General features: G+C 36.0%; 1 protein-coding gene across 1 annotated transcript in view; it reads right to left on the bottom strand.

The window, feature by feature from the left end:
- The window catches only part of LAMA2 (laminin subunit alpha 2), a 337,526-nt gene that overhangs the window by 67,816 nt on the left and 256,422 nt on the right, over positions 1-13,288 (bottom strand). The window contains exons 34-37 of the mRNA XM_063389975.1: positions 13,107-13,205; positions 8,281-8,392; positions 5,096-5,258; positions 497-707 (exon numbers count right to left, since the gene is read on the bottom strand). Of these exons, the coding sequence (XP_063246045.1) occupies positions 497-707; positions 5,096-5,258; positions 8,281-8,392; positions 13,107-13,205 (585 nt within the window). The remainder of the gene's footprint in view (positions 1-496; positions 708-5,095; positions 5,259-8,280; positions 8,393-13,106; positions 13,206-13,288) is intronic.

The following is a 13,288-nucleotide window of genomic DNA, read 5'->3' as shown; positions in this document are numbered from 1 at the left end:
CTGTGAGTGAGATCATTTATAACAGCTACTAACTACTGAGGGTAGAGTTTGATTTATTACTCTGTAATATCCACATACCCCCTTCAGTCTTCTTCCCAGGGGCTGGAGAGGGAGATGAAAGTCTAAGTTTTCTAGAAGCAAATATATGACAGCAAAGATTTTAACGGAACTCCGTGTTAAATATTGAGCACATGATTTGAATTTTACATGACTATTTATACTGGGATGAATTTAATTTCCCACAGAATAATAAATCCAATGTACCTTCCACAAAACAGATGGTATTATTTCAGTAAAGCAGGAGAGTAATTCTACTTTTAAAAGGCAGTGCACTACCTCATTCTGAGGAACACGTTCCCTTTAAATTATATCAGACGTAGTTATTTTTAATCATACTTTTGTTTTGCTTATATTTCTGTTTCAATATTTAATCATGCAAAGGTTCAATCTTTAATCAGACTCCAAGTACTTGAGGATAAAACTTGTCAGCACTCACCTCCAGCATGGTCATATTTTTTTGGTTGACTGCAGATAAACGATCGGCCTCCCAGATTTTACCTGCAGCTTCTCTTAGCAGCTCTCGAGCATCATCCACTTTGCTGTGGTAGTTTGCTAGCTTGTCCCGGACCTCATTTTTGAGATCCTCATTTTTCTCACTGGGCTCACCAAATAATTTCTTCACCTTGTCCAAAAGATCTTCTGCATTCCTGAAACACATTGCCACCCATGAAGACACTGAGTTCATATTCCCTACACCAAATAGTCTGAATAGTTTCAATAACATGCAAATGAAATAGAAAAACTAAGTCTCAAAGAAAATTAAATTAAATTAACTTTCAAAGTAATTTTCAAGATGGTACATGCTTAGTAAAGAGAAAGGACATCTGTTTTAAAGCCTTTTCTTAGAAGAGGTTTTTAAATTCCACTAAAGTCCTATTTATGAAGCAGAATATATTCAAATATTCTCCAATGAAAACCATCTTTCTTTTTTTCATTTTTTTACTTTTTTTGGTTGAATTTTATTCTTGAGATCTGACTAGCAAAGCGAGGTTTTCTGAAACGTTTCAGCTTGTCTAAAAGATCTCCTTCACTCACATTGATGTGACACGTGACAAAAACTAGTTTCCTACCTTGAACTGAGGAGGATTTGTAGATATGCCCAGTTTCAAGCTGTCTTGAAGCAGATGACTGCTTTAGACTACACAGTCAAAAATCATAAATGCTTTCTGGTGAAATTTAAAAAGAAAAAAAAGATCTGATCCTCAGATTTATGACTTCCAGTAGTCAAAAAATTTTGCTTATCTAAAATACATTCTGGAATATTTTTAATGGATTTTGCTGACCCCAGTGTTAAGGGGCTAGAATAGAGTCCTCTGCCTGCCTCGAATCAGTTTCACACAAGGCAACACCACTGTGTTAATCCAATGATGTGTCAAGGGTAGGAAAAAAAAAGAAAAGAGGCACTTCAGGCCTTTCCAAAACGATGCTTTAGAGATAAGAAAAATCCTAAGTAAACAGGAACATGTAGGATAGATAATAACTCTGGAGGAAATTTATCATGCTTCCACCTAGGACGGATTAAGTTTTCTTTCTGTTTTATTATGCCGAAGTGTGGAAAACAAGAACTGTATTTTCTGAAGAACCACTGCAATTTGGCCTGACTATAGTCAGTTCCATTGGGAATCTTCTAAAAATAAACATGTAAATAAGTGCAAACCAAAAAGATATAGGAAAGGAGGAAAAGATATGCTGACATTGGACATAATTTAAATGAAGGGTCTGAAGTGGAGCCAAGCGAAGTCAAATTGTTATCTTAGCTTTGGAATTTTCTGAGATGGATTGGAGTCTTTTTCCCCCATCAATTCTGCCTACGGTTTTGATGAAAAAAAAATTATTCACATTCTGAATTCACAACTTCTGAGGACAAAATATTTAATCAAAAACTAAATCCCAATATTGACACCCTGTCACATAAGTGTAGAAAGAAATTCAGGATTTCTCGCATACCTCCTTCACTATTCTTCTGTAAGAAGCTCCTGTCTTACACTTCTGGCAAATTTTGACACCTTTATGACTCTGCAGTGCTGGAGGAACAGTATAAAACAGATGGATTTCCCTTTTATTCCCTTGCCTCATGGCACAGTTCAAACTACTTATCCATCCAGTAGTCTACCTCAAAACTCTTCCTTGGCGCTCTAAAGATAACACTTTCATATTGATCTATTGTGCCTTTTCCCTCCGCTCTTTCTAATGAAGTATGAGGCAACCTGTTCCATGTAATCCCTTGCTTCAGAATTTCTGTGTGACTGGACTGTACTACATTTATTGAGACACTCTCTTGTGCTACTTTCACTGGATACCATCCTAGAAAAAGAATAAAACTATACAAAATGCTTAAAGTTTTAGAAGAAACAATCACAGATCTGGTCTAACACATGGAATGCTGGATGGTCTGGATGCTCAAAATGAGTGCAAGAGTACAAACAAGATTAGAAACAGATGACAAAGTGATTAAAACCCATCAACTGCATATGAGAGTCTAAATATGTTAGAATTGCCCTATCAGGAGAAGAGATAAGGATTGTAACATAATGAATAGCATGGATAAGGTGATCAGCTGTCCAACGTCTCTCCAAAAACAAAAATGGAAATATCAGGAAGCAATGCCAAAACATAGGAGGTATATCTTCCCAACACTGTATGGCTGAGTTATGCAATTCAGTCTCCCAGGAAAGGGGATGATAGAAAGTCACAGATGTTCAGAAGCCATTTGTTCATTGGACAAATTCAAGGAAGAAAATGTCACACAAAAGTGAAGCTACTCAGCATACTAAACAGAAAGAAAGAATTCTGGCTCACAGCATCCCTTGATAGCAACTCAGTGGCATCTGAGAAAACATGAAGGAATATAGTGAAAGATTTAGTGAAATAGATAGAAAATAGTGAAAGATTTACTTCATAAATATGAAAATCATGGCAGTTTAGAACTGCAACTGGTATCTTTCTTTATATGCACTTTTTAGAGAGAAGTTACTGACTAATATGCCATTTCAGTACATTAAGGCAGTAAGAGCCTGGATTTGAAGGAAAATAAGGGAAAAAACTCTATATGTAAGAGAAGCTTTGCCATCTATGAAAGCAAGAAGACTTTACTTCATTTGTCTTCTCCATTTAAGTTTTGAGAATTCACTGAAAACATAGGAGAGAATCCACTGAATCTTGCCATTCTGTTCTTGGACAAAATTCTGAAACCAGAACACAATCACTGACAAAAGACATCTCACCAAAGAGAGAGCTTCTTTTAACTACTTCAAAGTGATCAAGAGGTTTGCAAGAAGATAACTTTATTCAAAAGTAAATATTTCAAATGGGTCTGTAGAGAATACATACATGTGTGGAGCACAGTGACCCACACACATGCACATGTACCTCCAGAGTGATTAATTTAATTAAGAATGATTAATTTTCCTTCATTCTTCTTCCTTGCAGAGTGTATCCTATCCACTATCTTACTACATTATTTAAACAGTTTTATAGCATTTTTCTTTGAGAGGCAGTTTCAGAAAACAACATCTCTAGGGTCCTTTCCTCCCCAGCCTGTAATGCACAGGGACTAATTTTCCTTCTGTTGAGCTGACTCACAAAATTTCTTGAATCTCAGTGACTGCATACAGGGAGGTAACTCTATCCTTAAACCAAGAACTTTAATTGGAATCAATTAATCTATTCACGTATCTCTTAGTATAAGATGTATGCCTATATCAAGAAATTTAAACACTTGCTTTGCACATTGCAGGAGAAGTGGAAGAAGAAGTTCTTTCCCTCAAAAAAAACCAGCTGCATTTTCTACTCTAGCTATTGGGCTAGAGTAGGAAATTATTTCATTATGGTCTGGCAGTTTCATATTGACTGTAGCATTTGAGGACTAATAACACCTTGTTTGAAAGGCCAGTCCTAAATTTGCAGGCAGCGCTTTCAAAGGTTTGGCTAAATTTTTCTCATCCCTACTTTTTCCTGGTTTATTTCTGTGTGGGAGTAGAGAAGGCGTAGAAGAGGCTCAGTGGAATGAGATGAAAAAGCAATAAAAAATTGCTCAGAAATAAGTTTGCAATAAATTCTTTCTCAGGAGAACAGAAAGCAAAGCTATCAGATTTATGGGAAGAAATACTGCACTAGCAGGATTTCCAGAAAATGATCTGGTTTATAAAGTCTAAGATAGGCAGTGCAAATCTGATTCTAAACAGCTTGGAATTCTCATCTAATTTTGTATTCCATTTACATCTCTTTACAGAATGCACATACCCGATAATTGATGCTTTCAGGCCTGCATAACTCTATCCCAAACAGTTTTCTGATCCATCACAACTTCAGTGGACCATGTCGCTGCTCAGCTGGATTCCTCGCTAGCTGTTTGCACTGGTGAAGAGCTAAGCAAAGTCTAGCTCTAGAAATATGCCTGGTCTTATACAGACGTAACAAACTACCAGAACTTTAACTTCAAGCCAGGTATTTTTCTGAATCAGGTAAGTTTTCAGCATTTGACAAAATGCTTTAGAAACAGCTGCCAATATAATTATATATATACATTTATTTACAGATAATTAAATAAGCAAATATTTGGCTTCTGAACTAATCCACAAAGATAGTTTATTCTGACCTACACTATTCTAAACATGGCAAAATACATTCTAATGTCTACACTATTGAACAAACTTTTCAGATAGTTCTTATTTTTATTAGACCAACTAGTTTTCCAGGAAGAAACCCCAAGCTTCCAGATGAAATTTTTAGTACAAAAGCCTTTCATCAGGTCTGAAGCAGAAGCTAAAAACAAACTGAGAAAAATCAGAATTCAATTAGAAATGATGCTGGTACCTGTGGAGCAGGGAAGTGATTTCCTAGGGATTGCTTTCCACATATGTAAGCATTTCCAAAAATGCAAATGCTGTATCAACAGATATTAAGTCTTAGATTTTGCTTTCTTTCACATTTCTGTAAGCCTCAGCTAGAAAACTGATTAGCAAACATGACAATCACATTTACTAGAGTCAGACATTGTCAGTAGGAAGATGAAGACGGGGGTCTTTTTACTCACTTTAACTCATCTTGAGCTATTTTTTCTTGCATACTGAGCTCTCTGTTTCTCATCTCTATGACCATTCCTTCAGCCTCACTCTGCAGTTCTGGAAGGCTCTTCTCCAAAGCCTTGTCTTGAGTTCTGAGTGTCTCATTCAGTTTTATAGCATCTTCCTTTGCAGCTGCAGGGGGCCAAAATATATTTATGTAAGCAGCTAGTAATTAAAAACAACAGAGAAGCTGTCAACTCTATCAGCAAATGGAATACAACTTGCACTGGTTATTTCTGCTGTGAAATATAAAGGATGGTTAATCCAATGACCAGTAACAAATGAGAAAGTAATATACGTTTCATCAAACCTTTTGTTATAGTTCACTTTTCAACACAATAATTAAAGAAGTCTTTATATCCAGTATAAGAAATACATTACTCCCCTCCTCCTCCCCCTAAAAGAAAGAATTTGAACTGAACCTTCAAAACAAGCAGAAGATAGTTTGCTATATTGCTTGTAGAATTAAGGAGCAGGCAGTACATGCAATGAAAATTACTCTTAAATTACTTGTGGAGAACCTAATTTTTAGCATTCAGGCTTAATAGTGCTAGGAAGAATAAACAATTGTGAAATTTTAGAAAATGAAGCAGAAGAGCAGTGAAAGACACCCACAAATGTTCTAAACCCACTCATGTGTTTAGAAGAAGATACCCAGAAATGGAAATGAAAAATATGAAGGTTGGAATATATGAACGTATATCGTAAATGTGTTTGGAACAGCTCAATTATTCTGAACAGATAAAGCTGCACACATGGCATCATATTCCAGGATGGACTAAAATCTTTCTGCCATAGCACACCACAACATACTACAACACCCACTTTCAGAAGCAGCTAGGTCATTTATGGGAATCAGTTCCATCTTCAATTTTAAAAAGTACTATATGTACTATATTATGTATCATTACTAGGATACCTCAGGCCAGGAATAGGTCTATATTAATTTTTAAAAAATTCTATTTAAAAAATAGTGAGTAAACTCCCTGAATATTTACCTTAAAAGAGAAAATGAATATGTCAGGTAAGTTTTTCTTAGGTTCAGAAAAATTTATCCCCAGTTTTACCCTTCTCTTTGCCTAACCATGTTTCGTTTTGTGTCTTGGTAGAATGCAAATATCACAGTCTGGTGGTGGGAAAAGATTTGGGTGCTCTGACATAGACAAAGGCTAGGAAGTGCAAAGCAGGGAAAATCCATAGCCAAGAAGGGAAATTAGTTTCAGCAGCTCAGAAGTTCAAAACGTCAACAATCAGCTCAGTAGAAGTGGATAAGCCGTATGAAGTGGATATAGTCATTAGAACCAATCACTACAAATTTCTCACTTTTAATGAGGAGTTTTGTCAGTGAGGTAAAAGGCATGAATGAGAAGAACCTAGCTGTGTAATGAATCACCAGTGGCACCCAGCTGTAAAACAAAGCTATTGGGACATTATTAGGAGTGCTGACATAGGCAAGTTTTATTCTCCTGAAGAGCAAGACACTGAAGAAACCTCATTTCATGCCTTTTACTTGTGGTTCGGAAACATGGATATAATTTTCAGCAGAGGAAGGGAAATTACATGAAGGTGAGTAGGAGATTTGAGAGAATACTCTTTTGTGTGATTCAGTCTAGAAAAAGGTGCCAAAGTGGAATATGATTCCTCTCTGAAAATATAGCTGGTGGTGGGGGAAGGAGGAGAAATACTAGGGAGAGGAAAAAACATCTATTTGAACTAAAGAACAAGGTTTGCAAGGGAACATGATGATAAACTAAACATAAATATTTTTTGCTAGAAATATGAACTATGGTAATTATGAAGAGTACTGAAACTGCCTCCTATCCAGATTGTGTGTATTTGTAAAAATTACTTTGAAGATGAGCTTTAGAAAGTTTTTAATAGTAGGGGAGTGGATGCCTTAACCCACAAGGTATCTCTCAATCCTGTGCTCTTGTATTTCATGCATTCTTAAAATGTTAACCTGGCCACTAGGCAAACACATTGATTTTAAAGTCTTTGTCTACTTCTAAGATACTGTGTAAATTTATTTTACCCCCTCAGTGTTTTATAACTCTGTATTTCCTAATGCTAAACCTGCTTGAGGAAATTTTTATTTGGGTTACAAACACTGGGCATAAAATTTGTAGAGTCAAAGACTTTGTTTTGCTGATCATCCCAAATTCATCCTGAAATATGAGGAACATGGTCTTTTGTTTAAAAAAATTCTCCAAAAATTGCTCACTTTTTCTTGTTGCTTTTCCCACAATTTTTTCTTGTCAAAGATAGAAGTGCTAAGGATAGCCTAAATTGCTGTTCAGTTCATTTCCACAGCACATACAGGGATGTGTTACACAAAAGATAATATAAAATGTATTTTATAGCACTTGGACAAAAGGGGAAGCTTTACCTTTCAATGAAATAGACTTTCAGAAGCATAGCTACTAAAAACAGTACTGCAGTGAACATTTGGAAGATGAGAGAAATGGAAAGTCTTTTTCAAGTAAAACACCTGTCTGTATTTGCCAATTACTTTAATATTTTTTCATCCATTATCTTATTTAATAGATTTATGAAATACATAGGTCTTGCTTCTTAAGGCCATCTAGAATCTACTTTTCTCGTAAGTATTTACTGCAGTGTAAGTGCAGTGAATCAGTCTGTGGAAGACAGCGTTGGCTTTGGCTCCATGCTCAGGTATGGTTAGGAGTCACTTGCAAATTCCAAGCAGCAGATGTTCATTAACAGCAAGAAGTAAATGCATTTTTGAAGTAAAGTTGATGAATTAAGTTGAAATGTTACTGTACCGAGCACTAAAATTACATCAAACTTCTTCACCAACACATATTTTTAACTGCTTTGAAAATAAACAAAAGCTAAGCCCTGTTTGTTACTTCATCATAATAGCTCTTCAGATAACTGCAAAAATCCTGAAGGAACATGCTCAGTTTTCTTTGTTCATAATTACCAATACACTATATAAGTGTTTATATAAACACTATACAGCAATTTGAAGAAAAATTTGAAGACAGTTTACTGCCTTTTCCTCACTCAACATTTTAAGAACATGACATTTCTCAGCAAGTAAAATCTCCTTCACTGTCTCTCAGACCCTCTTCCCCTACCATCCTCCGGTTTTCCTGAGAAACAACTCAGGTATTTTAATTTTTTCCAATACCTTCAGCAGCTTGGAGAATGCCTTTGACAAACTGTCCAAGAGATTTCGCTCTGTCATTAGTCCTCTCAGCATCCTGCCTGGTCTGCTCACCATCTGCTGTCACCTTGGTAGCCTGGTGATACAAATTCAGGGAAAATATAATTAATGAACAGGACAAGGCTGCACTATGTTATATTCCTACTGGCTGAATCCATGTAAAAAACTTTCCTCAGGCCAGAGGCAATCAATGAATTATTGATCAGATGCATGGGAAATGAAATGCTCTGTTCAAGTACACAATTAAATTTTATTACCTTTTCCTTTAAATGGAAATTGGAAGGCTTTATTTTAGGTTCTTAGAAACACCACTTGTGTGTAGCAGCACATCAATGGAGACAGAATGAAATTATCCACTGAATAATAATATCTTTGCTTTAAAAAATGCTGTTTGGAACCTTTTAATAGATTCTTCAGGGAATACTTTCCACAGTTTCACAGTTGTGTACTTTCCGATTGACAAAGTGCAGCAAGGTACCATGACCTCTGTGCTTCTTCCCTGGAGGTGTTCTCAGACACAGTTCATTCCAACAAGCAAGAAGAACTTTAAATCAATATATTAATTTGACCAAGAAAGAGAGAAAAAAATAAAGAGTAGTTTTATTCAGCTCTAATGCTTGAAGTTGTTAGTTTATAACATATTGGGGTGCTCAGTAAAATTTTAACTTTTTGTTGCTAAATGCTTTATAATTGTACTGAATCACAGCAGTAGCAGAAAGAGATACATCTGCTGCAGACCTGAATAACATGCTGAGGAAAGGAATCATCTTAGGACACTCTACTTAGCTCTTGAGGTCCCTATTTACAAAACAGACCCGTTTTTATTAAAAAGAAGCTAAGCATTTCAAGACACAAAGCTTTTTGAGCTATACTGCAAAGCAAAAAAAAAGCCAACCAAAAAAACAACAACCCAACCTCCCCCCGAAAAAAAACCTGAAACAAACCAAAAAAACCCCACAATAAATAAAACCAATAAAACTCTAGGTTTTTTCTGCAGGGATTACATTGCCATAAAAAACCCTTGAAATAGGGCGTCATGAATTTCCCAGTCTCTGTGAAATGGCTAGAAGGTCAATAATTCAAAATGAGCTTAGGTTTCCCCTGACTTGAACTGCACAAATAGTTTCTCCCTTAAAAAAACCCTACACTTTTCAGTAATAGTCAGAGAAATAGTAGCACTTAAACACATTTACTTTTGCCTGATTAGCTTCTAGATAGAAGCCCTCAAGGTACTTTACATGTGGGTTTCTGAAATGAAATCCCTGGCACTATCACTCCACGTAGAACTTTGGGCTGCTTCAGAGTAGTTACATTGGAAGCAATTTACACTGCAAGTAATTTATATGAAAGTGGTTCAGGTAAACAGAAATATAAAGGAATAATTAAGAACTCATACAGACTGGGTGAGTTTTTTCTATTCCATCCCTCTATCAGTAGAAGAACATGTATTTTCACACTTACACAGCTTTAACTGTACCATTGGTTACTTCCTCTGAGACTTACAAACCCTTTTTACCTGCCTGGATACAGAACTAAAATATTTTTACAGTGAGCTGTAAGAGGCAACTGGGATAGAAAAAAGGCAAAAATTCCAAATGGTCTGGACAGACCACTGCTCTAATCGTGCTTGGCACTACTGATGTTGTTTAATTCTTCATGTAATTGAGAATAATTTATTATTGTCAAACCCTCCACAAGCCGCCTTTTATTCTTTGAGTTTTACTTGTTTGGAATATTCACATACAGTCTTATTATCCTCTATAATATTTCCAGTCCTTTGCTACAAATGGTGTTTTACAACTTACATATTCCTTTCTTAGTTTTGATTACTTTTTCCACATTCATTCTAATTCAAGTTGGCCACTTTAACCTCTCTATTTATTACTGAATAGCACTACCACATTTTGTGAAAATTAATCTGTCACTGAACAATTTTCATTTCCTTTCAGTGACAGCTCTCTTTAGTACTTAAATCCCATTCAGGTCCACTGAAGGCCTTCTGTATTTTGACAGAATTTCCTTTGCTGAAAAATAGGCTTTTGCTTCATTATATGGTCTACCTTTAATTCTGTAAACCATATCAAATGGTGAACATCCTTCATACTGTAGTTGGCTGTTCCATGGCTAATTAAATGCTTTCATTTGTTAATAAGATCTCAGTAATTTTCTACATATCCAATTTACTACAGCTCAGCACTTCTATAAGGTCAGTTTTCAGCATCTTCTTAGAGTTTAAATAGGCCCAAAAACTCTTGCTATGGGAGCAATAAGGGTCAGACAGACTGGACCCAGAGTAAGGGTTTGGAATGAGTCTTCAAGAAGCTATCTGGACACAAATAAAATTTTTTGGCACAAAGGAGATCCCTACCACAGAAGTCAGAAAGTATTTGAGATATGTGAACATGCTTTGGTGATGTCCACAGCTTTTACTTACTGATGAAGGTTCCATGAAAGGCTTTGTTCCAGTCTGGAGTAGCCACTTAGCAATTTAAACTATAAGCAAGTATTAGCAACTATGCATATTTTTTTTGTTTTGGTTTTGTTTCTATTTTTATTTAGTCTGAGGACTTAATCAAGCTTTAAAGAACTCCTCTAGATGGCATCTGGAGGGTGTCCTACAGGAATTTCTCCAGCTAGTGAACTGCAGACCACAGAAGGAGGTGTAAACAGACATCACTGTACAGATGGAAGTTCTTGGCGCTCTTCCAAATGTTTCCAGCTATTGCAAATGAAGTTGCCTCTGCTACTACTTCCAGAAATTTGTGATTGAGAGAAATTCAGTACTTTGGGAGAAAGGTAAAAGTTTACAAAGACAAAAGAAGCATTCCAATCAAGATGAGTGATTCTGATCCCTGTCTTTCTTGAATGCTCTTAAGAAACCTAAATAGAAGGGCAGTGGGGGTTTTGATGAAATGCAATGAACTGAAAGGAACCAAAGATATCAGGCCTTCCTCTGGTGATAGGTGTGGGAATGTGCATACAGACATGTGAGCATACTTAGTGCAAGAAAGACTTGAGGAGCTTCTATATGGCAAAATAAATGAAGCACAGAATAATGTAAAAGAAGAGAAAGGAGTGCTGCACTGAAGTAAAAGATCACTGGTTGAAAAGAGACCACAGAGAAGCAAAATCCCCAAAGGTTTTGTAGTGACTAACTATTGTCTTCTATATTTTATCTTAAAATTATTGAATTTTTTTTCCTGGAAACAGATTCCTCACCAATCCTCACCAGCTTTTTTCTTCATCAGTACTGGTGTCACTTTGAAAATATAGTGAGCCTGCAAATCAGATACAGTGAAAAACTTTGGTATCTATGGTGGTACTATGTACTCCAAGTGCCAGCCAGTATATAGTTATCAGCTGCATCTTCATTTGGAAATGAGCCTTGAACACACTACATCAGGACTCAGGCTTCTTTTTGGAACACTATTCTTATTTACAAATACAGAAGGAGAAAGACAGGACCTGCCACCAGTTGCCAGTCCCTAAATGGAAAAAAAAAAAAAAAAAAAAAAAAAAAAAAAAAAAAAAAAAAAAAAAAAAAGAAAACACCCCAAACTACTTGGAACAACTCTGTATAAATAGAAATCATAAGGCTACTTAGTCATCACAATGATGAAAAACCGCAAAAAGGGAGTGGTGATAATGTGGTCACCACAATAACTCGCCTAAGATCACACTTTTGATATGTTTTTCCTTCCAAGAGTTGTCTACAGAAGGTCAGAATCTGCATTATTTTAGGTCATTTCTATGGGGGGAATTGGAAAAGGATATTAAAAAGTGTAAGTTTACAAAAGGAAAAAAAAATTGTCTTAGCCCAAGATTGAGAAATATTCATAGAAGAAATATAATATTCCCTGCTTGTAGAGCTGATATGGGTTAAAATTCCAGCTAGACTTAAAACTACTGCAATTGCTTCTTGCAGAAACATAAAAGATCAAACAGAAGTGGAAAAGAAAGATTTCTCACAGTGCCAGTACGTACAGATAGACACTGGTGTATGCACGCACGTGTGGGTGCCTACATATGCAAACACACTTCAGATGCTTTCTTACCCACTATCCACTTCAAAATTGAATAAAAACCACACAAAGAAAGCAGTTTCTCTGAGAATTTTAGCTCCTTAAGCCATGTACAATTTAGAGACATGATGCTAAAACTGCCTGGAGTTTATGTGATTCTCTGAGGTGTATATTGATCAGCACAGTACTCCACATCTTTCTTCTTTGGTTCTTTCAACTAGCAAGCATGACTTTAGGTGGTTCTTCACATCAGTGTACTTTGGACAGCTTTATTTATACTGAGGCTGGTTCAGTCCCTACTTTTTCTCCACTAGGTGGCACAATTTGTATTATTTTCTTAGACATTGTCTTTACTGACCAAATGAGGTCTATATTGAAATAAACCTTTTGTAATAAAAAGAGTACATAGCACATCTATTGAAATCCAGAGGATGCTAAATATGCTCATAAATGAAATCTAGAAGACATATATTTAACTAAACTCACACACCTCCTTAGTGTCATCTTTTTCTAATGAGATCATTCTTTCTTGGGTGATTTGTATGGACGTGAAAAAGCTTTCTTACCTTATTAGGAAGTTTTGCAGAAAATATGTGTCAATATATTGGCTCAAAAAAAGATTTTTAGAGGACTTTCTGTCATTTTAGACACTGAGACTGAGAAGCATCTTATAATTCATCTATTCATTCATGTTTAATGCATATTCAGAGGATTTCTGTCATGCAGTCTCAACCAAACCCATAGACCTCAATGTGATCACAGACATACTCTTGTCAGAAGTTCATCCATTTCTGTCACCAAGGTATCCAGATTTTCTTGTGCTAGCTGAAGAAATCTTTCTGGTGCTCTCTGAGGTGAAAGCAAATGCTGTTGGGAAAGAGATGGGAGAGTGAAAAATCTGTATGTAATGGATGTCAGTGCTTCCAAATATTGATGACAAGAAGCATCAA

The sequence above is a fragment of the Prinia subflava genome, chromosome 2 (assembly GCF_021018805.1).
Source record: "Prinia subflava isolate CZ2003 ecotype Zambia chromosome 2, Cam_Psub_1.2, whole genome shotgun sequence".
NCBI classification, from domain to species: domain Eukaryota; kingdom Metazoa; phylum Chordata; class Aves; order Passeriformes; family Cisticolidae; genus Prinia; species Prinia subflava.
This window is presented reverse-complemented; position numbering and strand designations above follow the sequence as displayed.